At 36.1% G+C, this 20707-nt stretch overlaps 2 protein-coding genes across 3 annotated transcripts; one reads left to right on the top strand and one right to left on the bottom strand.

Moving 5' to 3' along the window:
- Positions 1-3792: 3792 nt before the first annotated feature.
- On the top strand, positions 3793-7069 carry LOC103950314 (pto-interacting protein 1). Of its 2 annotated transcripts, none has more exons than XM_048584593.1 (8): positions 3793-4027; positions 4555-4639; positions 4779-5029; positions 5122-5248; positions 5603-5876; positions 5990-6122; positions 6287-6373; positions 6616-7069. In XM_048584593.1, the coding sequence occupies exons 2-8, from the start codon at positions 4558-4560 to the stop codon at positions 6730-6732; spliced, it is 1071 nt and encodes a 356-aa protein (XP_048440550.1). In that variant the 5' UTR covers positions 3793-4027; positions 4555-4557; the 3' UTR covers positions 6733-7069. The 2 variants fall into 2 exon arrangements, with proteins under 2 accessions (XP_048440550.1, XP_009359779.2); XM_009361504.3 differs by having other exon boundaries at positions 3795-4027; positions 4547-4639.
- Positions 7070-7789: 720 nt separating this feature from the next.
- On the bottom strand, positions 7790-12134 carry LOC103959095 (probable receptor-like protein kinase At5g18500). The gene is made up of 8 exons (XM_009371438.3): positions 11568-12134; positions 10038-10699; positions 9818-9922; positions 9543-9665; positions 9295-9465; positions 9035-9164; positions 8495-8707; positions 7790-8297 (listed from the first exon to the last, which is right to left on the bottom strand). Exons 2-8 carry the CDS (start codon positions 10676-10678, stop codon positions 8178-8180), a joined length of 1503 nt encoding a protein of 500 aa, XP_009369713.2. The 5' UTR covers positions 10679-10699; positions 11568-12134; the 3' UTR covers positions 7790-8177.
- Between the last annotated feature and the right edge of the window lie 8573 nt (positions 12135-20707).

Consider the following 20707-nt stretch of genomic DNA (forward strand, 5'->3'; position numbering starts at 1 on the left):
GTAAGAAATATATGGAATGAAATAGGTTTTGAATTGTTACCTATTTTGGGCATTTCTGACTTGGTTGATGATGATTGCCTGCTACTCGCGTGTAGGAATCCTAATACACCTCAAGGGTATTTTTGTCTTCTTCGTCCAAAAAATCCACGTGTCGCCTTGTGATTATTTTTGGCTCCACAACAATCACATGAGGAACGCAGGATGGGTACGTACTTTGTCGATATTTGTTTTAGGCGTTCGTTAATTTTTAATCTTTCAAATACTGATGGAATAGTCTTCAAATGCTCATTGAATTACGTCGTGATCAATTGAATTCTGGCTGTGAAAACTGAATGGCCGGATCCATGCATGCATTGCACTGGTGTCCCCCCAGGATGTTGGATATTTCCATCATATGAAAAAAGCTTTTGTCGATTTGGCAATTTGCACGATGTCAAAAGCACAAAGGGAAGGGTAGATCGGGTCATCAGGTTATCTTCATTCTTCATGCACACCAGAACCCTAGCTTCCCATCTTGACTCCATGTTAAAACCATTACAGATTATGTACAGTGTAACGCCTTCCAATTATAATGTTTTGAGTCTGGCTGAATAGCTTTCATTTATATGTCTACAAGGAATAAGATGATATACTAGTTTAGGAGTGACTTTACACGGAAAGTAATAAATGAAAACATGTAATTAGCAGTGTGGATGCAAATTTCTGCCTTCTTCTTCTTAGACGAAAATGCACCTGCAAAACAATTAACACATTAGGTCAAGGCCAAGAGCCTCACGCACCCATGATGAATTGGGGGGAGGGGGGTGGCTTTGGCCAAAGAACCTCCGATGCCAAATGTAGAATTTGAGGGAAAAGTGTTTAGAGAAATTTGAAGAATTTTAGAAGAGAATTGGACTTTGGTTTTTGGAGAAATGAGGACTATTTATAGGTTTTGAATGAATACCTAATTTGAATGAATAATTGGGGCTACCTTGTGGGGAGGATTTGATGAGGATTGATGAAATAGGTTTTGAATAAATACCTATCTTAATCACCTTTGACCTTGATTGAGCTGCGATTGTCCGCTGCTTACGCATGGGAGTTCTAGTGTGCCTCGAGAGTAATTTTGTCTTTTTCATCCAAAAATCCACATGTCGCCTCAATATTTTTCTTGATTATTTTTGGCTCCACAAATGCCCCCACACTTGTTAGGTTGCTCATAGGAAAAGATAACAGGTGTAGAGATCTTCTTGCTTTAGGAAACATAGGATTGTTTCCTGTTTTGATGTAGATTCCCTCTTTAATTGGAAATTAGATCTTTCTATGAAAGGGAAATAAAATACTTCTAAAGTCTATTTAAGTCTACCTTCAATAGATTATTAAATTAACTTTAGAGAGCAATTTATTCTACTCTATAAGATAGAGAAAGCTAGAGGATATTTATTCCCCCTCCCCTAACAATCTTCTACAATTGCCCATGCAAATGACTGTATTTCGTTGCCTTCTTCGTCTTTATGCCACACCAGGGTAAGAAAAAAAATTAATTTTTCCTTGTCTTCGTAATTTTCGGGAGCCACGTGTCTTGAAATTTGGCTCGACGGGGGTCGAGGATGTGTGCAAGTTGGTTGGAGAAGGCCACAACATGGCTTGCCGTGGGGTTGTTTGGCGTGGTGATGGCTGGCTGGGCTAAGAACAACTCGGCCCAATATGGTCTTCGCATTTAAGAGCAATTAAGTTTATCATGGAGGTCTTCAAAGGAAATAGGGCTGTCACAGGCACGAACAACAGTTGCAAGTTCTTTGAACTCAAATTCAACACCATTTAAGATGTGTATGACGAGGTCATCATCACTAATGGGAGCATCAATAAAAGCAAGTCCATCGACAATGGCTTTGACAACTTGGAGATATTCAGAAACATGCTTGGAGTCATGACGTATAAGAGTAATGTGTTCTTTGAGACTCATGACACGAGATCGAGCTCAATTGGCATAGAGTTGTTTGAGTTTGTCCCATGCAACCTTGAAGTTTAGGGCAGAGGCAATAAGAGAGACAACTTGTTCGGAAATGGATGTGAGGATGGCATGGAGCAGTAGCTGATCTTAACATAGCCAAAGATTATACGCTGGATGACAAGGTGTTTGATTTTTCTGGGCAGGGATACGTTCCATCGACATATCTCAGGAGATCATACCCTATGAGGAGGGCAATAAATTGAGCACGCCAAGAAAGATAGTTCATGGGCATGAGTTTAACAGGCAGTTGGGCAGCAGCATTGATCATAATCAACGATTTGGAGTTATCAACTGAAAGCAAAGAGTTGGATGGGTGGGCAACGGAACCGGAGTTGGTTGATTGCTCGTCTGACATTATGAGTGCACAAGGAAAAAAATTAAGAAACTGCTCGTTAAAGCTTAGGGATCGTTGATACCATATAATGTTTTGAGTCAGGTAGAATAGCTTTCATTTATATGTTTACAAGGAATAATACAAGATGATATACTAGTCCAGGAGTGACTTTACACGGTAAGTAATAAATGAAAACATGTAATTAGCAGCAGCTACATGTACAAATTAACAATTAGAAATTATGTAAAAGACAATGGTTGATTTGCCTAGCTGCGATGCTTGATATCTAGATGAGATGGTGTCGTCATGGCTAGTGTGAGAGTGATAGATGGAGATGATGAGACTTCCCTTTTACCAATCCCTTTCGTTTTTAAGCATTCTTTTTCGTCACTTTCTTAAACTATTTAAGAAATTTAGGTGTGTATTGCCTCGCATCGCATCACCTAATAAGGTACGTACTGAGAAAGGTAAATACACAACGAAGATAACTCTTGTAATTCAAGGTATTCAGTTTATTGAGGCTGAAACCGATGATCGATATTTTTGTATTTGTAAAGTAGAACTATTAGCAACATAAAGGGGAGACAAACTTCGTTTGCAAGTCTAAGTTTGGACGGTCACCATATTGAAGCGGCCTCTTGTAGTGAAGAAATTTTTAGTTTTGAAGACACATGCTCGGTGTTATTTAGTTGTTAGTTTAGTGATACATCTCTTTTCATTGTTGGAAGAGATTTTAAATTTGAATCTCATCTCCTTGATCAAAAAAGAAACGAAATGACTTCCACACATAATTTTCTCCCTATACACGACCCCTACTTATTTCTAGCCTTTGCATTGAATAAAACAAAGAAGAATTAAAAAGCCAAAAAATAAGAAAGAAGGGTATACAAGACAAGTCAAGACTACAGTTGTGTAATTTTTGGCTTCGGATCTAAAAAGGTTGGACTGCCCTTTGTGCATCAAGTCTAAAACTTGACCACGGAATTCAGTCGGACCTTTTCTTTGGACCCGAAGGTGAAACATGGGTCAAAATTGTTCCATGTGCAATGGACAGATTAGACTTGGGCCTTTATTTAATTATTTATGTATAATAACACAAATGTAAAAGAAACAGATATTTATACGCCCTTTTAAGGAAAGATAAAAAGTATTGTCTATTTTTTAAGTCTAGATTCATAAATTATATTTGTAAATGTTCGATTTAATTTGAAATAATTTGTCTATTTAATTATTACGATAAAATTTTAATATTTCTTAAAACATAATGTTCGTCAATTTCTTTAAACTCACATAAATGCTTCAAATATTTCTGATTAGAGTATAATTCTCGTCCCTCTTTTTTTCCTTCTCCTCTTATTTGAACGGTCATGGCTAAGTCATGTGAATATTTTATATTAATTTTTTTTATAAAAATAAAAATATAAAATAAAGAATGTGAAATGACGGGAAGGAAAGAAAAGGAAGACAATCCTAATCCTTCAACGTAACACAAGTCAAAAGCCAGAACAGGGAGACATACCGATATCCCAGCCCTCCCCATTTGCATGCCTTCTACTAACCGCTGACGTGCGCCGCCTTCCCTTCTCCCTCTCCTGCAGACCTCCATAGCCGCCCTGATCACACTCATCACTCCAATTCCAACACTTCACTCAAAACTGAGAAAACCCAATTGCCAGAAGAACCATTCAAACGTACCAAAGGCGAGCCTTCTTTCCCCCACAATTTTGCTACTTTTCAAATTTTCATTGATTTTTTTTTTGTGACTTCTTTTTCTTTTGATTTAGTGTATCTGTTTGTTTTTTTTAGACAATTCCCAAGAGAAACATGTAGAAATTGAAAGCTTTGAATTTTATTTGCTGTTGTAAATATGAATCTCTCCTTGTTGATGGATTTTAAGTGACAATCTTGAGATTTTGAATTGATGTAGTTTATTTGTTAATTGAATAAATTGATGGATTTAACCTTTGAATTTGATGCATATTTTTGTTTGTGTTTTTTAATTTTTTGGGTGATATCCAAGTGCTTCTTCTTCATTTATCTTGTTTGACATGTAGAGAATAAACTGGGGAATTGGAACAAAGCATGTTGGTTCGTTGAGGTTTTAGTCTACTTAATTAAGCCGACTCTATAATTATCCTGAAAGCATTGATCTTTGTTAGATGAACTTTATCGCGCACGGTTTGTCTATGCAAGATTGCTTAAGATGTTTTTTCCTTCAGGAAAAAAGATTATGAGCTGCTTCAGTTGTTGTGTACAAGATGACACCCGTAGAGCTTCTGAGAATGGACCACATGTAACAAATCACTCAGCAGGTACCCTGTGTGTGTTTATATTTATGGTATTCTTATCAAGAGCGTTGAAGATAATAACTTGTATGCCATTTGGTTTTGGATGTCCATCGTTTTATGGCTTCTTGTTTGATTGATGCAAACCTCGACATTTGAAATGTAGGCAATAGTGGAGGTTACTATCACGAAGAAGCTGCACCCGTGGATACTCAGACTGTAAATATCCTTCCCATTGCTGTCGCTGCCATTCCAGTGGATGAATTGAAAGATTTGACAGATAACTTTGGCACAAAATCTTTAATCGGTGAGGGTTCATATGGAAAAGTATATCATGGTGTTCTGAAAAGTGGGCCTGCTGCAGCTATTAAGAAGTTAGATTCCAGTAAACAACTGGAGCGAGAATTTTTATCGCAGGTTTAGTCTACGGAATGTTTTGTGTTTTCTGCTTAACGTTGTATGTGATTTGGTGCTGAAATTTATTTAATGCTTGGAGCATAATTTTACAGGTCTCCGTGGTTTCAAGACTAAAACATGAAAATGTTGTGGAGCTTGTTGGTTATTGTGTTGATGGCCCTCTCCGTCTCCTTGCCTATGAGTATGCTCCAAATGGGTCTCTTCACGATATTATCCACGGTAAGTAACATTTCCAAATTTCTGTCGTGTGGTGTTATTTAGAACCTCCAAAAATTATAATCAAGGACCACATAGTTGTTTTTTGAGCGAAGCTTTATGCACACAGAATTTCTTTTGTTTACAAATTTAGAATGAGGCTTAATAACTATTAGGTTGAAAGTCAAGTAGTTGATGGTTGTTTGTGTCTAATGACGCCTGGGATTTCTCCTAATCTGCTAAACGAGCGGGTTGGCCTCCAAACAATAGAAAATAGCTCTTCTGCTGCAAATTTTTGAGCTGTATCTCTTTGATAATTAGTAAGATCGCCTTCACCTCTATGCTAATAGAATTTTGTTTCACTTTGTGTGGCTACAGGAAAGAAAGGTGTTAAGGGAGCACAGCCAGGTCCGGTTTTGTCATGGGTACAAAGGGTTAAAATTGCTGTAGGAGCAGCTAGAGGACTTGAATATCTACATGAAAAGGCTCAGCCTCGTATAGTCCATCGTGATATTAAGTCCTGCAATATACTGCTTTTTGATGATGATGTTGCAAAGATTGCTGATTTTGATCTGTCAAATCAAGCACCTGATATGGCAGCACGTCTTCATTCTACTCGTGTTCTTGGGACTTTTGGTTATCATGCTCCAGAGTAAGTTCTTCCTTGATGTACTGTATAAATCACGTTATGATGTACACTCAAAATTTTGAGTTGGCATATACATCGTTCCCCTTGTAATTCTTATGTGTGATTCCAAATGGCAGATATGCAATGACCGGAGAGCTGAGTTCAAAAAGTGATGTTTACAGCTTTGGTGTAGTGTTGCTTGAACTCTTGACTGGGCGTAAACCTGTTGATCACACATTGCCGCGTGGGCAGCAGAGCCTTGTGACATGGGTACTAATTTCAACCTAGTTCTTGTCTACTTGTAACTCATGCTTGGTTCTTGCATCTTTTTTTTTTTATTCATTCTGGAGGGGTGGAAGCTGAGAATTTTACTTTTTACTGGTTTTCATCTTTCATTTAGCTGAGTTTGTTTCTCGAATATATGGTTCTATTAGGCAACGCCTAAACTCAGTGAGGATAAGGTGAAGCAGTGTGTTGATGCTAGACTCAATGGAGAATACCCTTCCAAGGCAGTTGCAAAGGTAATGGGGAACACTTTTGAGTAATTATTCACCACCGGTTTCTTGATTCCGAGAAATACTTGCCGAAGCTATTTTTCCTTAATAGGTTTACACACATATACAATTATGTTATGTTTAAATTGTTGACTGGATGGACAAGAACACGACATACTTTTCGTTCGACCAGTTATAGACTAATTGAAAAGGCAGGTAGCTGGTTTACTCCAAATCCACTGATCACAATTTGTACGTGCTTGAAACAGTTTGCTGCTGTTGCCGCCTTGTGCGTCCAATATGAAGCTAATTTCCGGCCAAATATGAGCATTGTTGTCAACGCTCTACAACCTCTATTGCATGCTCGGTCCACTCCGCGCCATTGAAACAACAAACTTCTGGATTCCCGACATGTCACTCGTTCGTGCAGACAACTTCACTGAGATTTGTTTGGTAACCACAGTTTCTGTAGATCGTATGCCATTGTTCGGTTCCTTTTAGTCATCAAAATCTTAATGACCCCCTATGTAATTCACACTAACTCTTGCAAGTTCCAAAAGTTGGAGCCTTGGATTATTTGACCATTCTACAGCAAGAACCTTTTTCTTGGGTGTCTGTTGAGTCTCCTGGAACTGTACATATATTTGCAGAGAATAAGATTCCAAACATGGTAATATGGTTTTTTTATTTTGTTTGAACAATGGTAACAAGCTGTTTTTATTCTGTGCTGGTCTGGAAACATGTTATTTATGTTTTTATTTTTGCGCAACTATATTCTAAACTATTGTAATTTATAGGGAGGCAATTTGAACTTGGATGCTCTGAGTTAGACACATTATCCTGACCAACTGATCTAATCTATATATGTGTTTTTGTTTAGTACATATGTTTGACTGAACAAACCATCCCATAATGGTTGCGACTTGCGACCCTTTTTGGTGGGTGGATAACATGCTTTATTCAAACACGATCGGATTGTATATAGGCTCAATGTCTATGCAAAATCCAAGGTGAATGTCAGGAAAAAAAAAGATGTTCGCATAGCGCAACAAATATTTGACAGTTTTAATTGATCCAATGGTGAAAACCAAATGACCGAGGATCGTTAGATCAAATCTAATAAAAAATGTACGGGGCTGAACACGCATGCGTTTACTCAAAAAAGTTGAGAGAATGGTGCTTCATCGCAGAAACGAAAAATAATGATGCTTATGCACCTTGATGCGGGTACAATCCACCTCCCCTAATAACTAACAATGCAACCCTTATATTGAACTTAGCAATTATATGACTGCGTTTCTTTGTGCTGAGTTTCAACATCTCACATTTTGCTTCAAATGTACGGGAACATGGCTTGACATGTCAACCAAGCTCCCGTTGCTGTTGCTGTTGCGGTTGCAGTCGCGGTCGTAAACCTAACACAATGCTTGTAGAAACACTCAATGCAAGCCAAAAACGTTTCTTCCTGTAAACTTTAGCATGTCCTCAGGAAAAATCTCATGAACTACAATCACCTAAACAAAAGGGAAAAGAAAAAAACCGATAACTGTACACAACCGGTGGCAAAGGCATCCCCTTCCAATGCCACTCCACACACAATAACAATCTCTCAACACCTATATGTAGGTTTATATATTCAAAAGGAAAAGAAAAGAAAAAGTTGCTTCTCATTTTCGTCCTTCATCTCGTTTCAATTCCTTCCCTTGATCTCAACTATGGCAGGCTGAAGGATATGAAAGCCTTAAACGAGTGCAAAATGTCCCCTTTGACTTGTGTTTGTGCATCAACAACTTGTACTCCTTGCATTTGTATGATTGATTCGCCCACGTGCCTATGTTCGATGGTTCCTTCTGCTATCTGTCTTTGCATCTGGATTCTCACCCTTATCTGTATCAGAATTCAGAGACTCGGATTCTGTATTCCCTGCTTGATTTCTTCGGCGTCTTCGGTCCTAAATTCCAACCAAGTTACAATAGATAGATCAACTTATGAACTCCTCAGGGTATAAGGATGAGACCAATTGAAAAAAAAAAAAAAAAAAAAAAAAACCACGCAAGCCAGAAATTTGAATGAATCTATATATTTGTGTCAAAAATGGATGTAAGGTATTTTTAGCATTCTTATTTCAAGATTATTTCAGAGACATACCTCTCGCGGTATGGGATACTCCTCCGATTCAAGCATGCGAACCACTTGCCCCATTTTAGGCCTTTTATCAGAATCTGGATCTACACACCTCAGTGCAGTCAAAAGGGCTCGTTTAAGGGCGCTCGTAGATGGCCTGGTCTCAATGTTCGGATCTACCACCTCTTCTGAACGCCTGCTTCCAACCATCATCTTGAGCCAATCTACCAAATTTACCTGCAAGAACCACGCAGCAGGTGTAAGGACAACTGTTACTACACTGGTATCATTCCTTTTTCTTCTTTTTTCTTCCCCTAATGGAAGCAGATAAATATAAAGATAGATTGCTGTCACAGAACATATCAAACAACTCCAAGGTTTTTGTGGGTATGCTTCTGTTCGGAAGCAAGAATTTCCAGCTAAAATTTACATTTTCCCGTGTAAATTATGAATTTAAAAGCAGATTATCGAATATGACATGCAACCTTAATATAAGAACGCAGAACTAAAATGCATATTTGATCTCAAAATTCTCACTTCAAAATAGGAACAATTTTGTCATACCTCTTGTTCTGGCCGACCATAATCCACTGGATCTCTTCCAGTGATTGCTTCCAAAATCACAACCCCAAAGCTATAAACATCACTCTTCTCATTTAGAAGGCCAGAGTTGGCATATTCTGGGGCCACATATCTGAAAAAGAATGATGAAAGGAGCTGATAAGAAAGGATTACTCTAAAATAACGATATAGTGTTCTTCTATCAACACAAGAATCTTCATACAAATATTTGCAGCTGTTCCTAACGGAAAAAAGGTACTCACCCAAAGGTACCCATAACTCTAGTCGTAATATGACTCTTCCCGGCACCTAGCAACTTTGCCAGACCAAAGTCGGAAATCTTAGCATTGAAGTCATCATCAAGCAAGATATTGCTCGACTTAATGTCTCGATGCACAACTTTTGGTTCAATGGCCTCATGCAAATAAGCCAACCTGAAAAACATGAAAAAGAGTCGGAGGAGATAAACCACAAGGGTAAACAACTCAAACTAAGGTATAGGAAGACTAACGCTTTAGCGGTGCCAAGAAGAACTTTCATGCGTGCCTCCCATGTGAGATATCCATGATGGCACATAGCTCCATGTAGCCATTGTTCCAAATTTCCATTGTTGACGTACTCATAAACCAGCAACCTGTACAAAACTCTTTCGCTTAAGAATATAATTAAGGATGTGACAGTGGTACTCTTTACTTTATCCAAACCAAAACAAGATGCTCAGCTAATACATTACTGCTTTATTTTACCATGTGGAAGCCATTACAGTAAAACTAAAGGGTATGGTACCTGTGGGTGCCTTCGATGCAGTATCCCAAAAGTCGAACCAAGTTTTTGTGTCGTACATGCCCAATAGCCTCAACTTCTACTCTGAATTCCTTCTCTGCTTGTCCTCTATGAGATGATTGAAAATATATAATGTTATAAACCCAAACAATTGAATTGTAAGGAAAAGAGAAAATACAAAAAACAGAAGGCCATAAAGCTATGGAAATAAGATGCATCTTACAGGTTGTTGAGTAGCTTCTTCACAGCCACAGGAGATCCATTAATCAGATTACCCCGATAAACAACTCCATATCCACCCTCACCAATGACATTTTCCTTTGAAAACCGACTTGTTGCAAATTCGAGGTCCCTTAATGTAAACCAGTGACCCCAACCAAGGCGAGAAAATTCAGGTAGACCAGATAGAGGTGAAGAGGCAGTTATAGGCTGTGAAGAAGGCTTGTACATATTAGCTGCACCACTCTCATCTCCAGATTGAGAACCAACAGTTTCCTTCTCCGCATTGTTAAATGAGCCTGATCGACTGCTACTATCTCCATTCTTATGGATCAACACGTTCTCTGACTCTCTGTCACTGAATTTATCACCAAGGGTGAGAGAAGAAATATTACGGGGTATATAGTTATTTGCTGAAGCTTGATCAACCCTGATCTCTTTGATTTCCTTTGAATCATTTGGAATTCGGCCCAGAGGAAGCACGTCATTAGTCTTTCTTGATCTCTTTCGCGAAGTAAGACAAATTGATAGCACCGCAAGAATCATCACTATAAAAACTCCCACAATGATCCCTGTTAATACCCAAACCTTTAAACCGAAGACAAATGTCTTCTTGGCTAATACAGTATCAAGACCGGATGCCATGCTCTCTTGATACAAAGGACCCTGTAGAGTTCAAAACAAAGAAATGAGAACTCCAATTCCATGCATTAAAAAACTCAACCTTTTGCATATGTAGCATTTTGTTACTGAATTTAACTGCTTATATCGCCAAAATTTCACCTCTTTCAATGGCCATCAATTTTTTTCTTTTCAAAGACAAAAACACACATTCACAAATTGGGAACATAATAAAAGTAAAGAACGCGGTAGACCATAATGCGTTACTGAAACAAATATGTAGTGCGAGAGAGAGAGAGCGGAAAACCAACGTGGTCAAGAAAACAGACTCAACCACAATCCACAATCTCACAAAGAAGATGCAGAGCACAGAACACCAAAGTGAACAGGGAAATAAACTCAGCCCAATAGGCAACTTGGCAAATATGAAGCATAAACCAAAAAAGGAGCAGGATAAATAAAATGCACAAAGATTTCTCCTTCCAATTCCACTCACTTTCAAACTGTGAAAACATATTAACAGCATAACCAACTAATGCATTCCCACATCATTCCATATCCAATACAAAAACAATCGATAAAGACTAAGACTTTAATCATTTTTCACCCTACCCAATTAAACCAATAACTGCAGAAACCCACTAAGCCTAATACAACAAACACTTGGCACTTGGCTTACCTAAGTCCAATTCTACATTACCCACAAAAGTTGAAACGAGTTTGAACTTTTAACATCTATGGTAATAACAACAAGAACAGTAAAATCTTCAAAAAAAACCCCATTTAATATTTTCTACATTTAGCCCAGCAAACAAACAGGGAATATATATATACATATATAATGTACATATAAATGCAGCAAGAAATAACCATATAGAGAGGTTCTGTATACCGAAAGTTTCAGAATTGGTACCTTTTTCTTCAATTCAATTTGAAAATTTTCTTCAACTCAATCTTCTAGATCTCTTATTTAAGGAACCCAGAAAAACCCAACTTGGAAATGGGGCTGCTGTCACAGAACCAAATCAATCCCATTATCTGTAATGTAAATATTGGTGGGTTTCCTTTCTGGGGTTTCTCAATTGGGCAAATGGGTTTTTGTATCCAAGCTCAGATAGTGAGACAGGAGGCAGAGAAGCACTCTTCCCCAGAAGCACTTGCCCCTTTTGAAAAACTCCAAACAAAAATGGGGGGTCACAACTCACAAGCACAGAGGCTAATGTGTGTGTGTGCAGTCCAAGGGGAATGGAGAAGAGAAGAGAGGCACATGGAATTCTGGGGAGAGCAAATGGAGGTGGTGGGGTTAATAAGAAGGGTTGGAGTTGTCAGTGTTAGGTGATGAGGAGAGAGACTGCGTTTCAACGTTACATACGGTAAAAGAGAAGCATGAAAAAAATCGAAGCTTTCTTTTGCTGTTTCTTCAAATTTCTCTCTTTTCCTTTCTTTGTATTTGTTTACTCCTATGGCGATGTCTAAATGCGTGCCGACTGCTGAGGGTGATAGATAATCCGAAACTTAAATCAGGTTTTGCAGAACATAAAACCCTCCTTTTTTGGGTCTTTTTATTCTCTCTAAAGAATTTACAATTGTTTTTATATATTTTTTTTAACAAACGATATTTTTACACCAAATGGTTGGGGGTAGGCTAAGCTCATTGTGTAATAATGTAGTTTAAATTCGTCTTTGTGAAGAATCGCATTAAAGATTTCTCACTTACAAGTAAACAGAAATATGATTAAATCGTAGTACTTAGTGGCTTTACAATTTTCTTTTTTAACAAGACTATGAAAGGGGATATAAAAACAATTAACATATCTTACATATACAAACAGTTAATAATTTCAGATTTTATGTAAGGGATCTCTTGTATATTTAAAGAGAAGTATTTTGTTAGTCAAACATCAATTTTTAAATAAAATAAATGTTTTATAATAAGGAGGGATTATGATTACATGGGGGACAAGTAATCAGTGTGACCTTGAAGAAATGTTGAGCACCAATTGTGAAGGAAATAAAAGGGGGAATAGTCAAGGAAACAGGCTGGAACTCCGTACCAAATTTTATAGACTCATGACCCCAAGATACCCCTGGTAAATTGGTAATATTTCATATTTTCGAGAAGAAAAATATATTAGGGTAAGCTAGTGGTTGAAGATGAATTTCAAGTTTTTATTTCACACAGCACGTCTTGAGTTCAATTTCAGGCGCTGATGAATCGTATGGTGGCCATAAGATGCTAAAATGTCTATGTGAGTCTTCCCAGTTTCTTAAAAAATGGACTTCGTGACGAAATTACTGGCTAGTCTCTCTTTGATAAAAAGAAAATTCAATCTGGGATCCTATACAATCCACAAGTTCATAACCCACCAGGAAAAAAACTATTCTGGAATCCAGATGAACAGAATCAACCTAGAAACAGTCGACAACAATATTTCATAATTCATGAAATGATGAAATTTGTGGCAGATTTAGGATCTGAGATATCATTGCTGTATGGAGAGAGTAACACATTACAGATCGATGATGATCGACGAGCGGCTCTTTTGTTTTTGAACGCTATTTCGTAACCATCACTCAATGCCTGTTTCTTCAAAAGTGTTAGCTAAAATTGACTTTTAGTTTCGTAACCGTTGTTGCTTTAGTATCTCCATAAAATCTCGTCCACAAGATTGTTGACGTGTAATTTATTGCATGTTATTTACTTATTATAAATCTGTACGCATGAATCATTCTAATTCCCGACTTCTCAACATGTACTAGGTATGGTATGTGGATCTTACTTTGTAATTTGTAATCCAATACCGTTAAAATCAATAGTTAAATAAACTCGGAAAAGTAATTTGAATCTCATTCTCATTCCTTACTTCTGCTATTCATAAGTTTCTTATTCTTTACTTTCCATCATTGATAAGTAAATATCTCATTAGGGTTTCACAATACAATAACCAAAAAGCTACTGAGGTGAAAGATCGAGCAATATGTCAGCTTGGAGTTTCAGCATTTGCAACTTAATATCTTTAGCTAGAGCAGGATCAATCATGTTTCGTAGCTGTAGGTTGGTCCAGTAAGTGCCGGAGGCTGAGGACTCGATTATATACCTAGCTAGGTTCAAGTGTCAGATTGCTTCACATTTCAGATACATAGACTACATAATACGTCTGCTTCTGTATTATTAACTGCTCACTGCTATGCATGAACAGTCCATCTCCATCTGCATGACTTCACATGGTATTCACGTTCATCATTTATTGTTTTGTTTTGTGAACCTGTATTTGAAGCAATACACTACATATTCATGCCTTACTCCAAATTATATATCTCAATGTTTAATAACTATATAGAGCTAAGTTACCAATCAACTATTCGTTCAGCGGTACTTTTCTTCTTGACGTTAAAAATCATCCTAAATTTGAGGTACAAGTGAGCCGTTGGTAAAAATACAATAATAGAAATGCTCGTATCTAAAATTTACTGACTTTTGAATTAGTTCATCCATCATTCATCTCGTAAACGCGCTTGTATATATAGTACTCTTTAAAATGAATATTATATTCATAGTTAGGAGTAGAAGTACAAAACATTATGATTGGACAATTCGATTGTCATGAAATGCTCTATTTAAATAATTAGTGTTTTTATTTCAATAGCACATGATGAAGTCTCCATGGTGAGAAGAAATGAGTACATATATTTGTTAATAATAATTGAGACATTGCCTATTGGGTTATACATATTTATTTTTCGAATTCCATATACTTTTTTACTTGGTTTTTGAGCATTGCACAAGGCTTCGGTTATAAGGAAAAATATAGAATAAGACAATAGTGCTTTGGAGTTTAGAAGATAAGCCTTTGTTTTTGACCTTAAGATTACTTTTAAAAGTAAAAAGAGTTCAGATTAGCCAACCAAGCATGGAATATGACTAAATAGAATCCAATGAGATTTAGGAAAACCTTAACAATTACTAAAATTAAACCCCTAAATAAATTCAATAAACTGTAAAAATCTCATAAGGGGAATATGATCAAATCGAATCCAATGTGTTTTATCTTAGCAAATTGGCCATATAAATCAATGTTATAATTGGTCATCGCCCTATATTAAAAATGCACAAGAACTATACGTACATTTGCTTGGTGTAGGTATGAATAATTGTTCTTAACCACGTAAGTTAGAAATTTTATGTGAAACAAAAATATTGAAAAAATCAATATTTCAGTTTAGTTTGGTCATAATACATTCAAAGTGATTTTATTAATGCACACGTTAAGTTTAACCCGCATGCGATATATAACTTATAAAGAGAAAAAACCTTCGTTGCCGACCTTGTTTTTGGTCTTGAGAGGTTGGCGACAATCTCTTTTGATCTCTTCCTTTCCTTCCTCTCTATGTTTCTCCTATCTTTTGGCTATATTCATATGTTGGTAGCGCTGGTCCTTCCGCTCTGGCGGTTAGTCTTCATGGTTGTGGTTGCTATGATTTATTACCTTTTGAACTATTGATCGTGGTGGTTGATAAAATCTTTATATCAGCTATGATTACTACTCAAGCTCGAATCTTTGAGAAGTGGCTATTGTTGTGTTATTATCTTGATTATGTTTAACATGTTTACTAATGAACTAATTGATCGTTGTTAATAAAATTTCATTTAATCTCTAAAACGAAACTACTTTGTTGTGCTATTGTCTTTATGAAAAATTGATCATATGGGGCCAGCTCCGTCAAGATTGAGTATGCTAATAAAGGGTTGCCATATTTCTTCCCCACACGCAAATATTGTTGACTTTTCACAAAAGTGTGTTAAATTTCATGCTTAATCGAGGAAAAGTACATAAATATCTAACAGTCAAAATGTTAAAGTCGAATGATGCAACATTGTTATCGAGCAAGGATACTTGTCGGATTTTTTTGTGAGAATTCCGGTGATTCTTAAATCACATTCGTTAATCGTACATCATGCATAAGAAATCATTACAAATTTTTTATGTAAAATTGAATATAAACAGTACTTGATGAAAACTAACCGCACGATTCATGATGAACGAATATGAGAATCCGCGCGAGGATCCTCTCTCATTGTTATCTAGTAAGTAGTAACCTAGTATGTGTCCGTTACTTGTTTAATATGATATAATCATCCAATTAAGACACTGATTAGGGTTTCTAAAACTAAACAACCAAATTTAATAACTATTTCCTCAACATGGAGAGATTTTTCAATTCCGATATACCAAGAGCAATAATATAATTAGTTGAAAACTTAATGAGCTAGTCATAATAAATTGATATTGAACTCATCTTCTACAAAATTCAAACTTAAGACTTTCTGCTTACAAATGAAAGAATTACTATTAAAATGTACTACTAAATGACTTAAGACTCAAGTTTCTTCAGTCGTTTTTTTTTTTTTCTTTTCCTTGATGCAGACTAAAAATATATAAAGTCAGGTTTGTTGTGGTTTGTCTTTTTCGTCGGCAGTATATTTCGGTATTGAATTTTATAGCAGCAAGGGAAACGAAGGTCAACTTTGGTCTGGCATTTTGCCTTGTATTTTAATGGAAAGGTATGAAAAAGAATGTGCTGTTCAAATTCCTCAAGGGACCTCCATGTCCTATGTTTTAAGGGCAAGCGTGAAGTATAAACAGGGTAATATATTTTATGGACCCAAATCTTAAAGTTCAATAGGTTTTTAGGGTCTCATACAGATCGCATAGACAAAGGTCAAAATTAAATCTTCTACTTGTCTCTCAACCTAAAGCATGCAAAAGATACAATCTGGACTGGATTACAACAATCCTATATACACTACCAGCCGCCTGACATATATAATATATATGATCAGTTCATTTCTGGACAAGATGTTAATTCTTTACTAAATGATGAACTGTTAATATAATTTGTGATGATAAGTTCTTGATAGCATTAATAGATAACATACCAATAAAAAATTGTAGACGTGTATTGTTACGTTTTTGTTATAATTGAGATATAAATAATAACATTATTGAAATAGAATATAAATATGTTCTTTAATAGAAAGACAGACGTAATGAACAAATAATATATATGCTTGTGTATATGACGCACCACGTGATTGACATGTTGATATATGTATCAATTTATTTAAAAGTATAACTCGTGCATTATAAACTATATCATAAACGCTAAAATTATGAGCTCAAAACTCATTACGTGTTTTATAATTTTCCTATATATTTAATTCCCAATATATTAAACCAAACTTGATCAACTAAGAAGGAATCTTTGATGTTGGTAGTTAGGGCAAGGGTTGGAGAGGATGAGAGGAAGAAGCCCATGTCAAACCCTAATTCATGCTCATGATCCCCATGCAGACATGCTGCTGCTGCTGGGAATTTTCATGGAAGAAGAATGTTTAAATTAGCATGCTCATGCACTTAGACATTTTAATTAATTATTAACGTTAATCTTTGGGTGCAAGTGCAACATTTGTGCGGCTGATGACAAATTGCGTCAGTTGTTGAAACAGCAACATCTGTTTTCTGTTTAGATATTGTATGGTTGTTAGGGGAGGTATCACCTTGTGTTTTGGATTTGATTAATGTATAAATAATGCATTCTTAATGCAATAATTTAACTAAGTCATTTTTTCCCTAATTATATTATTTGGTATTTTCTGTTAACCTCCAATCTCCAATGTTGATCATCACTGGGTGGCTCAGTGGTTGGGAATGAATTACAAGCTCGTATTTCACACGACATATCCTGAATTCGATTCCTGACACTGGTGAATTGCACAATGATGGCTAAGGAGAGGCTGAAATACCTCTGTGAGTCTTTTCAACCCTTGAAAAAGTGAACTGTCATGGTGAAGCCACCATCTGATTCCCTTTTTAAAGAAAAAAAAAGTTCTCCAATGTTGTTGATGTGGCTCATTCCTTTCGATTCCATTGAATTTTTGACACCATAATTGCAAATTGAAAAGAATTTATTTTGCCTAAATACGACCTAATCACTTATTATTTTTTGTTAATTGAGGATGAAGTTCTTCTGTATAGAAAGCTACAGAGGAACTACTTTGGACCCCAGAATAATTGTTCTTGCGTTGGGAAAGACACACATGAATCATGCCCGTTGGATGTGTTTGTGAAGTTATTGAGGCCCAAAATTTGAAAGGAGTTGAGTCTGCCCAAAATTAAAAAGGCCCAAATCAAATAAAGGATTCAAATTTTGTTTTTGGGTAATGCTTTCCACATATCCATTCTTACTTTTCACACACCTCTTAATTTTTAACCGTCGAATCGAATGAGTTGAAGACGATCAAATGATAGAAATTCACAGGAAGTGTATGAGAGGTAAAAATAGGTGTGTAAATAACATCACTCTTCTTTTTTATATACGTTTAACATCTGTCGTTCATAAAATTGGAACTTAGACTTCCTCCAATAAAGTGAATATGCGGTGCCATTAGATTAACTAGTCATGGATACAAAGGACTCAAAAACCGATAATGTTATTTAGACATGTAAAAATAACTATGTTGACAACCACCTTTCTTAGAGCAATACTAAAGAGACTCTTAAAAATGAGATTGTTTATGGACTCTCGCCACTTCATGTTTTTGACACAATTCTTGTGCCAACATTATAAAATATTGAGCAAAAAATATAAGGTGGCAGAGAGTCTATGGAAAGTCCCACTTTGAGAGAATCTCCTTGGCATTTCTGCCTTTCTTATAGAGGTAGACTAACTGTTGTGTGCGTGGAACTCACCTGTATTAAAGTGGTTAGCAGTGATATCAATTATGTGTGTCTAGGTAGCATTTTTAGTACAATTTTCATTCAAATTGTTAAACGGATATGTCTTGCAAGAGGTTTGTAACTCAAACAATTAAGTCTATTTACATTATATTCGATGTCCCATTGTTCAGTTTGGGATTTCCCCTCCCTCTTATGTCAAGAATTATATAAACACCAGCATCCAACAGGACATGTGAATGAATTGAATCAATCTTAATCCATATACAAATCCATTTACTAGGATTATCATATTCTTCGAATTATTGAACTAAAAGTCTCAATTTATATCCAATAGTTACATCGAATCGAGTTCCAATCCAAATCAAATTTTTGCTCCATTGACAATAATCTACGTTGATAGAGATTAGACATTGGTGATGAGGAATCAACAAGAAGATAGAGATTAGAGACTCAAGGTTAGAAGCCAAAAATGGTGCTTCTTCTTGCAGCATTAATTATGATGTCTCCGTAAGAAGGGATTAGGATGAGATTAGAGAAATAATGTGACCTGCAAATGATTTAAAATAGTAATTATGCAGCTTTACTAAAGTTGGCCGGTGCGATAATTCCAATCAACTGTGATGCGTGTGATGTTAATTTAATTTGTTTTAGTTGTGGTCCAAACCCTAGATTCTGAATTTCTAAAGTCCTATCCACTTTATGACCATTCATTTGTTGATACAAAATGTGCATATCCCATCACCTTGTCTTTTGCCATGAATTTTATGAAAAAAAGGACCCTACGAACTACAAATTGCAAGAGTTTTGGGCAGGAATCTCAAATTTGATTTGACTCATTCCTGCTGCAAGGCGGGCTAATTATTGTGTCACACTAAGACCAATTAAAGTTAGGAGCCTAGAAGGGAGGGGCTCATGATTATTTAAATTTTAGGTAAGGCTTATATTTTTTGTTGATCATTGGGTTCAGCGTGTGAATAATTTGTTCTGATATCATATTAGAATGTAAGCATTCATTTTAAATCATGAGGCAATATGAGAGAGAATCTCAGGATTTATTTAAACTAGTAGGCAAGACTTTCATTTTCAAACCTGGGATGTATACTCTCAGGAATACATTGATGTCAAATATTTTCACGTACCTAGCTTAAGATAGAATCTCGTAAAAGATGAGTTCAATATCAACCTATTATCCATCCTTTAGTGTAAATATGTTGTTATGCTTTAACATATCGGACGTTCTTTCATATTCCCGATTACAATTAAGTTTGTGCCCATCAAATCAACCCAATTTTCTGAAAAGTGGAGGATCAAAATGACCAACAGGATTTGCTTTTCTATAATTAGGAGCAGAGGGGAAAGACCTCTAAGGTTGATAGTTTGACTAATTAATTTAGTTAGTTGTAGTTGGAATGTCATTATATCAGAATCCAGATGCAGCCAGGGAAAAACTAAAAATATCAACCAACCAACCACTATATTATTTCTAGGACAAAGGAAAGTCCAAACCCCAGCCAACTAGCCATTCCAACTTGGCAACTTTGGAGGTAGCTATCCTAGTACTCAATTGAGAAGTAATTGAAAATAATTTTGCTTACCATCCTTAGTATGTGTGTCACACGTTGTTTTTTTTTTTTTAAATTAGGGTTACGATTTGACATATGATGATGATTTAGTACCATAACAAAGAGAATTAGGGGTTGTCTCTAGTGAGTGCACGTAATGTATGAACTTTTTATATGATATGCATATATCTACGATAATGAATCACTTACACGCGCATGAGCAAGCGGCCATTTGAGGACATTGGTAACACTAATGTAAAGTGCATAACTCTATACAGTTGCAATATGATTTATTCTTTAATTATGGGATTGACAATTTGACATGCATACTCGATTCGACAATGAGTGAGTGACTGATTTAAGAGAAGTCTTGAGAACGAGAGCAACTTGTATGGAATAAGTTTATCGTCGTGTTGCGTCTTGGTCTAATAACAAAATAATATACGGAGATAAATTTACACATTATTATTTTCTTTTTTTTTTAGTACATTGATATTTTTATACTAGGGGAGGGAGAGTTCAACTAAGCCTCATAATGGGCAGCCTAATTTGGTACCAAATTCGTCATTCACGAGAATCGAACCTAAGATCTCTTACTTCTAAATGAAGAGGAATACCACTAGATCGTTGTACTGATTAACTAAATTTACACATTATTAATTTAAAACGTTACGATAATAATGAATTTGTTTTATGCAAGTCATGAAGACACAAATAAGTGCAATGTTGGCCCAATGGATCCAAATTTACAA

Source organism: the organism of the source record quoted next, unplaced genomic scaffold (assembly GCF_019419815.1).
Source record: "Pyrus x bretschneideri cultivar Hongxiangsu unplaced genomic scaffold, Pyrus_bretschneideri_v1 Contig21, whole genome shotgun sequence".
Classification (NCBI taxonomy): Eukaryota; Viridiplantae; Streptophyta; class Magnoliopsida; order Rosales; family Rosaceae; genus Pyrus; species Pyrus x bretschneideri.

Coding starts and splice junctions, on each gene's coding strand:
- LOC103950314 (XM_048584593.1), top strand. CDS start 4,558: ATGAGCTGCTTCAGTTGTTGTGTACAAGATGACACCCGTAGAGCTTCT. Junction 5,030..5,121: donor AGCGAGAATTTTTATCGCAG/GTTTAGTCTACG, acceptor ATAATTTTACAG/GTCTCCGTGGTTTCAAGACT. Junction 5,877..5,989: donor TTTGGTTATCATGCTCCAGA/GTAAGTTCTTCC, acceptor TCCAAATGGCAG/ATATGCAATGACCGGAGAGC.
- LOC103959095 (XM_009371438.3), bottom strand. CDS start 10,678: ATGGCATCCGGTCTTGATACTGTATTAGCCAAGAAGACATTTGTCTTC. Junction 9,923..10,037: donor AAGAAGCTACTCAACAACCT/GTAAGATGCATC, acceptor ATCATCTCATAG/AGGACAAGCAGAGAAGGAAT. Junction 9,666..9,817: donor TGCATCGAAGGCACCCACAG/GTACCATACCCT, acceptor AGTTTTGTACAG/GTTGCTGGTTTATGAGTACG.